The 12,594-nt window shown below is 48.0% G+C and overlaps 1 protein-coding gene across 1 annotated transcript in view; it reads left to right on the forward strand.

The window, feature by feature from the left end:
• Nucleotides 1-1,699: 1,699 nt before the first annotated feature.
• The window catches only part of PRKAR2B (protein kinase cAMP-dependent type II regulatory subunit beta), a 63,638-nt gene continuing 52,743 nt past the window's right edge, over nt 1,700-12,594 (forward strand). The window contains exon 1 of the mRNA XM_087722328.1: nt 1,700-2,039. Within this exon, the coding sequence (XP_087578454.1) occupies nt 1,715-2,039 (325 nt within the window). The 5' untranslated portion in view covers nt 1,700-1,714. The remainder of the gene's footprint in view (nt 2,040-12,594) is intronic.

The following is a 12,594-nucleotide window of genomic DNA, read 5'->3' on the forward strand; positions in this document are numbered from 1 at the left end:
AAATTTTGTATTTTAACCAACCGGGATGGGCTGTCTCCTTTTTTGACAATATTATTTTTCCATGCGGATATATATCATTCTGTTTCATTCCTCCCCTTTTTAATATCTACCTTTGATGTTTTAATTCTCCGTGTCGGAAACTTTTTCAATGATACATTTCAGTTGCTGAAAACAGCATCACAACATTTTACTGGAGTGAAACACCATAATGACAAGTTCAGAATGAACAGAATAGAGCTGAAAGGGACCTTGGAGGTCTTCTAGTCCAGCCCCCTATTCAAGCAGGGAAACCTATACCATCTCAGACAAGGGACTGTCCTCACTTAACATACCCCAATTTGGATCGGAAGTCCCTAAGTGATGTGGTCCTTAAGTGAACAACCCATGGTCGTTAAGTGAGACACCATGGGACTGTGACTTCTGATTTTACTGCCGTGACTTGACCATGGGATACTGCTATGGTTACGAGGACTAGTTGTAAAATTCCTTTTCCAGGCTGTCATAAGTTAGAATGGTTGCTAAACAGCAGCAAAGCACTCTGCACGTGCTCAGAGGCAACACTTCCCTCCCGGGTCTCCGCTGCCTTTTCAGCAGCAAGCAAGCAGCGAAGCACTCTGCACATGCTTAGAGGCAACGCTTCCCGCTCCGGTCTCCACTTGCCTTTTCTATCTGCAAAGCAGCATCAACATCAAATCACTCTGCACATGTTCAGAGGCCACGCTTCCCTCCCGGCTGGGTGTCCAAAGCAGCATCAACATCAAGCATCAAATCACTCTGCACATGCTCAGAGGCCACGCTTCCCTCCCGCCCGGCTTTCCGCAAAGCAGCATCCACCCCAAGCATCAAAGCCCTCTGCACATGCTCAGAGGTTACGCTTCCCTCCCGCCCGGCTCTCCGCAAAGCAACATCCACCCCCAAGCAGCATCAAAGCCCTCTGCACATGCTCAGAGGCCACGCTTCCCCCTCGGCCGGCACTCCGCAAAGCAGCATCCACACCAAGCACCAAAGCCCTCTGCACATGCACAGAGGCCACGCGTCCCTCCCGGCCGGGTCTCTGCAAAGCAGCATCAACATCAAACCACTCTGCACATGCTCAGAGGCCCCGCTTCCCTCCCCGCTGCCTTTTTTTGCCTCTGCAAACGCAGCATCAGCATCAAAGCCCCTCTGCACATGCTCAGAGGCCACGCGTCCCTCCCGGCTTGCTCTCCGCAAAGCAGCATCCACCTCAAGCAGCATCAAAGCCTTCTGCACATGCTCAGAGGCCACGCTTCCCTCCCGGCCGCCTCTGCGCTGCCTTTTTCCCCCTTTTGCAAACGCATCGACGGCATCAGCAGCAGCAGCGGTGGGCGTGTGTGGCGCGCGTGCGGGCGGGCGCGTGCGGCGGCGGCAGGCCAGCCGGCGCGCGGTTGCCATGGTTTTCCCCGGGTCTCCTGCGCGCGCGCGCGCGCGGGCTTTGCCCCCTCCCTCCCTCCCTCCCTGGCCGGCGCGCGAGGGAGGGGGGCGGGGCTGCGCCTTGCTGCCGTCACGGCCGGGCTCGGCTCTTTCTTCGCGGCCGGCTGCAAAGCGCCGGGGAAGCCCCCGAAGGGAGGAAGCCGCCGCCGCTGCCGCCGTTGCAACCCCGGCGTGGGGGCCCGGTCGGAGCCCGCTGGGCGCCGGGTTGCGTTGCCCGCCGCGGGGCCCGGGGCGGCCGCCCCTCCCCGCCCGCCCGCCCGGCATGAGCATCTCCATCCCGGAGGGGTTGCGGGAGCTGCTGCAGAGCTTCACCCTGGAGGTGCTGCGGAGCCAGCCGGCCGACCTGCTCGACTTCGCCCTCCGCTACTTCCAGCGGCTGAAGGCCGAGGCCGGTGGAGGGGGAGGCGGGGGTCTCCCTCGGGGCCCCGGGGCCCGCTGCAACGCCGCCAGCCGCCCGCAGCTCGACGGCGCCCCCGCCGAGGCCCGCGGGGTCAACTTCTCGCCCGAGCCGCTGCAGAGCCCCTCCGAGAGCAGCGCCGAGGAAGACCAGGAGGAGGAAGAGGAGGAGGAGGAGGAGGAATTCACCGGTAAGACGGGCGGGAGGGAGGATCCTCGGGGGAGGGAGGCCGGGGGGCGCCCCTCCTTGCAAGGGGGGGATGGAGGAGGGGAGGAAGAGAAAGGAGGAGGAGGAGGAATTGAAGGAGAACGAAAAATTGGAGGAGGAGAGAAAGGGAAGAAGGAGAAATTGAAGGAGGAGGAGGAGGAAGAGGAGAAAGGGAAGAAGGAGAAACCGGAGGAGGAGAAAGGGAAGAAGGAAAAGCTGGAAGTGGAGACATTGAAGGGGGAGAAATTGGAGGAGGAGGAGGAATTGGAGGAGGAGAAAGGGAAGGAGAAATTGAAGGAGGAGGAGGAGGAAGAGGAGAAAGGGAAGAAGGAGAAACTGGAGGAGGAGAAAGGGAAGAAGGAAAAGCTGGAAGTGGAGGCATTGAAGGAGGAGAAATTGGAGGAGGAGGAGGAATTGGAGGAGGAGAAAGGGAAGGAGAAATTGAAGGAGGAGGAGGAGGAAGAGGAGAAAGGGAAGAAAGAGAAACTGGAGGAGGAGAAAGGGAAGAAGGAAAAGCTGGAAGTGGAGGCATTGAAGGAGGAGAAATTGGAGGAGGAATTGGAGGAGGAGAAAGGGAAGAAGGAGGAATTGAAGGAGGAAGAGGAGGAATTGAGGGGAAGAAGGAGGAATTATTGAAGGAGGAGGAGAAAGGGAAGAAGGAGAACCTGAAGAAGGAATTGAAGGAGAAGGAAAAATTGGAGGAAGAGGAGGAGGAAAAATTGAAGGAGCAAATGGAGGAATTGAAGGAGAATGAAAAATTGGAGGAGGAGAGAAAGGGAAGAAGGGGAAATTGGAGGAGGAGGAGAAAGAGGAGAAAGGGAAGAAGGAGAAACTGGAGGAGGAGAAAGTGAAGAAGGAAAAGCTGGAAGTGGAGGCATTGAAGGAGGAGAAATTGGAGGAGGAATTGGAGGAGGAGAAAGGGAAGAAGGAGAAATTGGAGAAAGAGGAATTGAGGGAGGAAGAGGAGGAATTGAGGGGAAGGAGGAATTATGGAAGGAGGCGGAGAAAGGGAAGGAGAACCTGAAGAAGGAATTGAAGGAGATGGAAAAATTGGAGGAAGAGGAGGAGGAGAAATTGAAGGAGCAAAAGGAGGAATTGAAGGAGAACGAAAAATTGGAGGAGGAGAAAGGGAAGGAGAAACTGGAGGAGGCATTGAAGGAGGAGAAATTGGAGGAGGTGGAGAAAGGGAAGGAGAAACTGCAGGAGGAGGAATTGAAGGAGAAGGAGAGAAAGGAGAGAAGGAGAAACAGGAGGAATTGAAGGAGAACGAAAAATTGGAGGAGGAGAAAGGGAAGGAGAAACGAGGAGGAGGCATTGAAGGAGGAGAAATTGGAGGAGGTGGAGAAAGGGAAGGAGAAACTGGAGGAGGAGGAGAAATTGACGGAGAAGTAGAGAAAGGGAAGAAGGAGAAACAGGAGGAATTGAAGGAGAAGGTAAAATTGGAGGAGGAAGAGGATGAATTGAAGGGGAACAAGGAGAAATTGGAGGAGGAGGAATTGAAGGAGAAGGAGAAAGGAAAGGAGAAACAGAAGGAGGAATTGGAGGAGGAGGAAAAATTGGAGGAGGAGGAGGAGGAGGAGGAGAAGAAAGGGAAGAAGAGAAACTGCAGGAGGCATTGAAGGAGGAGAAATTGGAGGAGGAGGAGAAAGGGAAGAAACTTGAGGAGGAGGAAGAATTGAAGGAGGAGGAGAGAAAGGGGAGAAGGAGAAACAGAAGGAGGAATTGAAGGAGGAGGAAAAATTGGAGGAGGACGAGGAGGAATTAAAGGAGGAAAAGGAGAAATTGGAGGAGAAAAAAAGGGAAGAAGGAGAAACTGGAGGAGGCATTGAAGGAGGAGAATTGGAAGAGAAAGGGAAGAAATTGGGAAGAGGAGGAGGAATTGAAGGAGAACGAAAAATTGGAGGAGGAGAAAGGGAAGAAGGAGAAACGAGGAGGAGGCATTGAAGGAGAAATTGGAGGAAGAGGAGGAATTGAAGGAGGAAAAAGAGAAATTGAAGGAGGAGGAAGGTGCCACTCCCCCTTCCACTGAGCAAAACCATAGATGCAAAAACGGCCTCATTCATCCCTCTGTAGGAGCTCAACCCGGGATAGGGGTTCATATCCACCATCCCCCTAACCCCAGGCCGGGCCACCCCCCCCCCTTCCTTGCAGGCTTAACCGGATTCCACCTTAACCGATAAGCAAGGAGACTGTCCAGATTTGAAAGTGCATTGGAGGGGCAGGTGGGGGTCCGTGCCTGCCTTACTCTTAGGAACCGGGCCTGATGTAGGACAGGAAACCGGAGGGGGGGATGGAATCCCAGCCGGGAGCTCTGTAGAGGAAGCACCGTTACAGATAGTCATTTGCAAATGTTGGCGAGAGCTGTCCTTTTTTGTGTGTGTGTGTGAATGGAGATGCGGCTCGTCTCCCTGCCCGAAGAAGGCCGGACCCCACCCCCTGCCCTGCCTCCGCTGAAGGGAACGGACAGTCCTCGATCTTACGACTGCAGTGGAGCCCAGGATGTCTGTTGCTAAGCGAGAAATGTGTTCTGCGAGCGTCGTCCCATTTTTCACGACTTCTCTTGCTGCGTTGGTGGAGGGAATCGCTGCCGTCATTAAACGAGGAGTTAAACGGTGAATCCGGCTTCCGAATCGAACTTGGGTCGTAAAAGGGGCTCGCGGGACACTGTGGCCGTCCTAAATATGAGACTCTGAATTTTGATCATGTGACGGCAGAGATGCTGCAGCGAAGCCAATTTTCAAAGTCACTGTTTTCAACGCTGGTGTAACTTACTTCAGATGTACTCAAGGGCTACTTTTAACAGTATAAGTGAGTTAGAAGGGACCTTGGAGGTCTTCTAGTCCAACCCCCTGCTCAAGCAGCAGTCCCTATAGCATTCTTGCCCCAAACTCTGTTCCTTGCCCTTGGGGTGGACTAGAAGACCTCCATGGTCCCTTCCAACCCGATGATTTTATGTTGCTGTTGCTGCTGAAGATCTGAAAGGCACATCCTTTGCAGTCCTCGACTTACAGCAGTTCATTTAGTGACTGCTCAAAGTTACAACGGCACTGAAAAATGTGACTTATGACCGTTTCCCACAGTTACGACCATTGCAGCTTCCCCGCGATCGTGTGATCCAAATTCCGACGCTTGGCCACGGGTTCATACTTATGACCGTTGCAGTGTCCTGGGGGGGTCCTGTGATACCCTTTTGCAACCTGACCAGCGAAGTCACCGGGGAAGCTGGATTCACTTAACAACCAGGTTACTAACTTACGAACGCCGCTCAACAGCTGTAGCAAGGAAGTTCAGAAAACCAGGCCAAAAATCGCTGAACAAATGTTTCACTGAACAATAGAAATTTGGGGTCAATTGTGGTCGTAAGTCGAGGACTACCTGTATAGTGGCAGACTGACAAATTAGGGGAGGGTGGGGTGAGTGGATAGGAGGAAAGTTGGTGTACCTGCGCAGGGTGTAATTATCGTAATGGTCGCGTAACTGCACTGATTCACTGTGGCAAAAACGGTCGTAAAATGGAGCCAAACTCAAAAATTGCCTTGCTTAGCAACAGAAATTTTGGAGTCGGTTGTGAATCACAATTTGGGACTACCTGAACTATTTGGAAAGTTTGAAGTGCTAAATTTTGAATACAGGCAGTCCTCAACATACGACCACAATTGAGTCCTAAAAACCTACATTGTTAAATGAGATCTTTGCTAATTGAATTCTGCCCCATTTTACAACCTTTCTTGCCACAGTTGTGAAGTGAATCAGGTTTCTCCATTGACTGTAGCTTGCCAGGATGCTGTGACTGTCATAAATGTGAATCAGTTGCCACGTGCCTGAATTTTGATGATGTGGCGTGGGAATGCTGCACTGGTCGTAAGTGTGAAAAGCAGTCACAAGCCAGTTTTCAGTGGTGTAACTTTGATCGGTCACTAAATGAACCGTCGTAAGTCGAGGACCACTTGTATTCAATGACCCCTTGATGGAGAAGGATGTGTTTATACAGCAACTAAAACAGTCAGTCAGTGTTTGAATGTACGTGAGATTAGATTTGCTTGTGAGCAATGTGAAACGAGATGCTAGCATTTAACCAACATTGGTTGATCTAAACATGATCAAACCTAGTTAGTACAATGATACCTTGGTACCTCACCTCTAATTGGTTCCGGAAAGTACAATAAATACCAGCAACGATAGTACCAAACAGTGATGGGTTTCAAATTTTTTTAGAACCTCTTCTGTAGGTGTGGCCTGCTTTGTGGGAGTGGCTTGCCAGCCATGTGACCGAGTGGGAGTGGCTTGGCAGTCATGTGACTGGGTGGGCATGGCCAACTTCTAAAATGTGGCGAAACTCACTTAACAAGGTTCTTGCTTAGCAACCAAAATGTTGGCTCAGAAACTCTGGCATTTGAAGCACGCAAGTCTTAAAGCTGTCAAGTTACCCTTGTACCCCTAACCCTTTAGAACCCCCCCCCCCCAGGGGTGTTCAAACTTGACAGCTTTAAGACCTGTGGACTTCAACTCCCAGAATTCCTCCTCCAGTCATGTTGGCTCAGGAACTCTGGCATTTGAAGTGTGCCAGTCTTAAAGCTGTCAAGTTATAAGACCCTTGCACCCCTAACCCTTTAGAAAAAAAACCCCAGGGGTGTTCAAACTTGACAGCTTTAAGACTTGTGGACTTCAACTCCCAGAATTCCTCCTCTTGCTCTTCATCTTGATGATGTGCGGATGGGCGGGGGGAGAGAGCTGGAACCGGTTCTAAACGGCGCTGTAGACTTGTGGAACCTCTTCTATAGAAGAGGTTAGAACTGGCAGGAACCCACCTCTGGTACCAAACAAATTCTTTTCTCATAAAAGAATAATATAATGAGTCACAAGGCAATCGACAGCGAAAACCTCTAAGCTTGTGTGTCGAGTATCGAACAAATGATGAGTACTTGGGCAAAATGTTTGCTTCAAAATGCGCCGAGTACTAAATTTGATGAAATTTCAAAGCAATCACCAAGGGACCACTTGATAGAAACATCCCCCAAAGTACCATTTCTACATCGTTCTCAAGAAAAATACTGTATGCAGGTAATCCTCAATTTACAACCACCCAAAAATTCATGTTGCTAAGTGAGACATTTGGTAAGTGAGCTTTGCCTCATTTCACAACCTTCCTTGCTACGAATCGTTCAGCGAATCCTTGCCATTGTTAAGTAACATCCAGTGAGTCTGGTTCACCCATCGATTTAGCTGGTCAGAAAATGACCTTCAGAATACCGTCATAAATACAGGTCCGTTGCCGAGCATCTGGATTTTGACCATGTGGCCGTAGGCACGCTACAATGGTCGTGTGAGAAATGGCCATGAGACACTTTTTGCAGTGATGATGTAACTTTGAACAGTCACTAAATGAACTGTTGTAAGTCGAGGACTACCAGTATCCATGAAGTAGCCAGCAAGAGATTTTACTTACTGATGTTCCTTATTTTGCAAGGTAGAAATTGTATTTTCTGGAATGTTTTTGAACAGCTCTGAGATTTCTTGATGGTCTTCTATTAAAGCACAATGCTACCTTGACATTCAAACTGCTTTGAAACTCATTGAATTTGGTGCTCAACACATTTTGACACAAACATTTTGTCCCCGTAGTTATTATTTTTTTGATACTCAAGCTAGAACTTGTCGTTGGCTGCATTGTGATTCATTACATTAGTCCAGCCTAGAGAAAAGAAAAAACGGGGTGGCATGGTAGCAATATTCCAGTATTTGAGGGGGCTGCTGCCCCAAAGAAGAAGGGGGGGGCGTCAACCCATTTTCTAAAGTATTTGAAGGCGGGATAAGAAACAATGGATGGAAATTAATCAAGGAGGGAACCAACCTAAGGAGAAACTTTCTTAAGAGCGAGAACAATTAATCAGTGGAACGACTTGCCTCCAGAAGTTGTGGGTGCTCCCAACACTGGAGGTTTTCAAGAAGAATCTGGAAACCACCCGCTTTTGCCCCATGAGGACAAAATGGTTAGCCACCATTGCTATATGGCCTCTGCTTGAGCAAGGGGGTTAGACTAGAAGGCCTCTAAGGTCCCTTCCAGCTCTCTTCTGTTTTGATGTTTTGTGCACGGGCGGAAGGGTCCTGTGCATGCGTGGAGGTGGCGAATGTGAGAGAAGCTAGCGCTGCACACTCGCATTGCTACCGAATTGGTAACAAAGTTAAGTGGATTTCACTCCTGCTGCACCCAGTGGCTGATGAAATTCTGGGAGTTGAAGTCCACGGATGATGTGATGGAATGTAGAAAGGAGGTGGGTCCCCAGGATGGAGCAATCCAGAGGAGTAAGAGAAAACTCAAAATATCATCTGTGTGACGGTTCCTCCTAATAGTTCACACAGTATATTGTAGATGCAGATAATCAAGTGTTCAGTCTGGCAAGATTCTGTCTGCAGGTGTGAAAGAACAAACAAGGAATCAATCGGATTCCTTATGGGGGGAAATTGTTTGTTACCCCCCCATTTTTGGTACTCGTCCTACCTCCCAGAACCAATTAACGGCGAGTACCAAGGTACCCGCTGTACTTCAACAGGTTTGACCGCGTTTTCGCTCCAATAGCGAAGGGCTCAATTGCAGTGTAATCAACCCTACGCCTGGCCGATAGCTGTGCTCTTTGCTAAGGTACCTTCCCTTGTGCCGCGTGCCCTGCAGGAGTCCTTAAGTTGATGCACAATACAAAATAATGACACCGCCAGCGCTGTCAGTTTGAAAGGCGCCGATCCTGATTGGATGTGGGCTTTCTCACCCGACGCACCCGGCCGTAATACATGCATTGTTGAGAAGGGAGAAAACCAGACAGGATCCTACATGTAGAAGGCAATTTGCGAAACTGAAAACAAGAAGACATGGCCACGGATTGAAAATACCGCCTCGAACAACACAATGTCCGTCAAATTTGAAACTTTCCACAGCGTTAAGAAACCGGTGGATTTCACCGTTGGTGAGTTGAGGTTCTTTTGAGATTGTATTTGTGGATATTTTCTGTATTTGGACTCCAGCGTCTTTGCAATTGCCAGAGGTTGAGGAAGTAGATTTCTGAGAATTGTAGACGGGTAGGTAGCATTGAGGGAAGAGTTTGAGTGACCTGATGGTGAATGTTGTGTGTTGAAAACTTATTTGGAAAAAGCTTATCGTAAAGTTATTGGCTTGGCTACGGATATTATTATGAAGGAGGGAGAAGTTAATTTTTGAAAACATGCGGGAGCGAATGTAAAACTGAAAGGGATTTGCATAGAAATTGGAAGTGGCTCGAGATGGATTAAGAGTTAAATCCCAGGTTACTGTCTGGGAATAAATCTTATTTAATTCAGTTGACCTTTTTTTCTGGAGATAAATGCGATTAAGTTGTTGATTCTGAACTTGATGATTTGGTAGATATTACGCGTTAAATAAGACATTCATATTTGTGCATTGAAATTGGCTTGTTTTAAGAACTCATAATACAGAATTAGCCGAGATGCCTTTAAGGTCCCTTCTAACCCTATTATTCTATATTCTACGATCGGTGATGATGATGATATATGATTTGTTCCTGGATATTTGTTGCTGTTTTGCTTCTTAACAGTAACAAGTGTTATTGCATCTTTATGTTTATATTGAGCCAAAGTTTTGAAAGACGGTTCCCGATAATTTTCTGCATCTTGTATATCCTCTGCTTGGTTCCCAAAATTGTTCTTCATATACTTTCTCTGCAAGTAAGGACACAATAAAAGATATATTTCCTTCTTTATTCAGTATTCTTGAAGTCCCTGCGTTAGATTTCGTGCAGAAATGAAGTGATGGATTCCTTGCCTATTTTCCCTTAAGCTTGTAAAATGAAAGCAGCCCGAATTGCATTACTTATTAAGAGATAAGGATATAATCATGCAGCGATGGATGCTAAATTTTGCATGGATTTTTTTTTTTTTAAAAAGTTCCCTTTTAACTCAGAAGCGAATCGTTAGTGATGGCTGCTTATTAATTCTGGTCAGGGATGTATATTAATTTTGTTTGTTAAAGCGTGCCGCATGTTATACAATAATATATATGATGGACATGCGACAGAAACGTATCCTCCTATTTCTGAATTACAACACGGTATTTTTCTAAGCTGAATATCACTTTGGATGAGATGCAGAATTCCTGCTGATGCAATGCCTTTTCACGAGAGGCTTCCAACCATCCATCGACCTGTCTGTCTATTTATTTCTCGTTTGTATACTTCACACACCAGGATTATGAAACAGGACATCTCCTGTTGCTAACTTGGAAGAAAACTATGACCCTTCGTGGTTTTATATTTATATTTTCCCCAGTTTTTCCTTGAGGCTTAAGCACACTGGTCTTGGTGCGTCAAGAAATCATCTAATTTCCCCCCCCCCCTCCAAAGCTGTTTAAATGAAATGTCTATCCTTGGTTTGAATCTGGAGCTCACTTGATCACATCCTAGTTTTAATGCAGTTTCTCATAGTAACCCTAACCATGGTTTGTACACCTGAACGAAAAAGCGAACATGTGTATTAGGAATCTCTTAGGTAAAGGTTCCCCTTGCACATATGTGTAGTCATTCCCGACACTAGGGGGCGGTGCTCATCTCTGTTTCAAAGCCGAAGAGCCAGCGCTGTCCGAAGACGTCTCCATGGTCATGTGGCCGGCATGACTCAATGCCGAAGGCACATGGAACGCTGTTACCTTCCCACCAAAGATGGTCCCTATTTTTCTCCTTGCATTTTGTACGTGCTTTTGAACTGCTAGGTTGGCAGAAGCTGGGACAAGTCACAGGAGCTCATCCATTACGCGGCGCTAGGGATTCGAACCGCCGAACTGCCGACCTTCCTGATCGACAAGCTCAGCGTCCTAGCCACTGTGTCCCATAGGAAACTCTTACACCCAAGTAAAATACTCTTGCTATCAACATACAGCTTGTCTGCTTAAAATTGATTACAGTTTGCGGTGATACTGTTTGAGCAGATCGGCTTAAAATTTACAATGGTCATTTGCAAACTGTTATGTCCTTGACTTACGACCGGCCGCAGGTCCTCGACATACGACTGAGAGCCCGGCAACCAAGGGCTCGCGCCTATTGGCTAAGGCGCACCGGGCTGGAAATGGGCTTTCTGCTGTTTTGCTAATGGCTGCCCTGCTTGACAGCTCTTGTATAAATAGCTGTCAAACTGGGCACGATGCTGAATTGTACATCGTTGCCTGTTGCTTGTTTTATGCCCGAATAAACGCTGTTCTCGTTACCTCGGTAGTCTGTCGCCTCATCTGTCGGCCCAGGCTTCTTCACCAACGTACCTTTGACCGGGTTCGTTTTCGAAAACCAGTTTAAAGAAAAAGGATAAAAATCCAAATGATGGACGGTGCTCTCTGATCTGAATTGTTTTTCCTTGCAGACGTTTCATCACCCAGCTAGGTAACATCATCAGTGCTAGTAGGGAGCGAGGTGTGCTCTCATTTTATATTCTGATCAATGTGGATGGGAAAAGTCTTGTTGGTTCCTTGGTTGGGCTATTTATTGTTCGCTTCCTTAGGATATTGTTTCTTTCTCCATTATTGGTCTAATTTGGGGGGGTCTTGGAGCTCCAAGGACCATTCATTTGAACCCTGATCCTTTGTTGGTACTCTTTTTCAATCCCTGGACCTTTTTCCTATTTAGATACATTAGGCATCCTATTTCTTCTACCTTCTTACTGAAGGTGTTGAAGCTAAGTCAATTTCCATAACCTAGGAGAGAGATATTTTGGGGGGAAGGAGCGTTAAAGAGATTTCTTAAAGCTAAGATCCTATGGCGGTAGTGACAGATTTTATTTTCCTGGACTCTAAGATCACCTCAGTCGGGGACTGCAGCCAAGAAATCAAAAGAGGCTTGCTCCTGGGGAGGAAAGCTATGGTAAATCTAGACAGCAACAGAGACATCACCCTGCCAACAAAAGTGTGTATAGTCAAGGCGATGGTTTCCCCAGTTGCAATGGATGGCTGTGAAGGTTGGACCATAAGGAAGGCTGAGCGCCAAAGAATGGAGGCCTTTGAACTCTGGTGTTGGAGAAGACTCCTGCATTGAGTCCCTTGGACTGCAAGGCCATCCAACCGGTCAGTCCTAGAGGAGATCAACCCTGACTCCTCTTTAGAAGGCCAGATCCCGAAGAGGAAACTCAAATCCTTTGGCCACCTAAGGAGAAGGAAGAAGGACTCCCTGGAGAAGAGCCTCATGCTGGGAACGATGGAGGGCAAAAGAAGAAGGGGACGACAGAGAAGGAGGTGGCTGGATGGAGTCATTGAAGCAGTCGGCCTGAGCTTAAATGGACTCTGGAGGATGGTAGAGGACAGCAAGGTTCGGAGGAACATTGTCCATGGGGTTGCGATGGATCGGACACAACTTCACAACTAACAACAACAACAAAGGTTTGTAGTATCAGCCATGGCTTCCTCATCTGTTCCTCTCTCGGTTAGAGAAAAAAGGCAGCAAGAACATCTAACATGTGAACCAGGTCTGAAGGTAGTTAAAAGGTATCCTTGACTTACAACAGTTTGTTTAATG

Source organism: Thamnophis sirtalis, unplaced genomic scaffold (assembly GCF_051295495.1).
Source record: "Thamnophis sirtalis isolate CommonGarterSnake01/CBP01778 unplaced genomic scaffold, rThaSir2_p1.2 scaffold_9, whole genome shotgun sequence".
In the NCBI taxonomy this organism is placed as follows: Eukaryota; Metazoa; Chordata; class Lepidosauria; order Squamata; family Natricidae; genus Thamnophis; species Thamnophis sirtalis.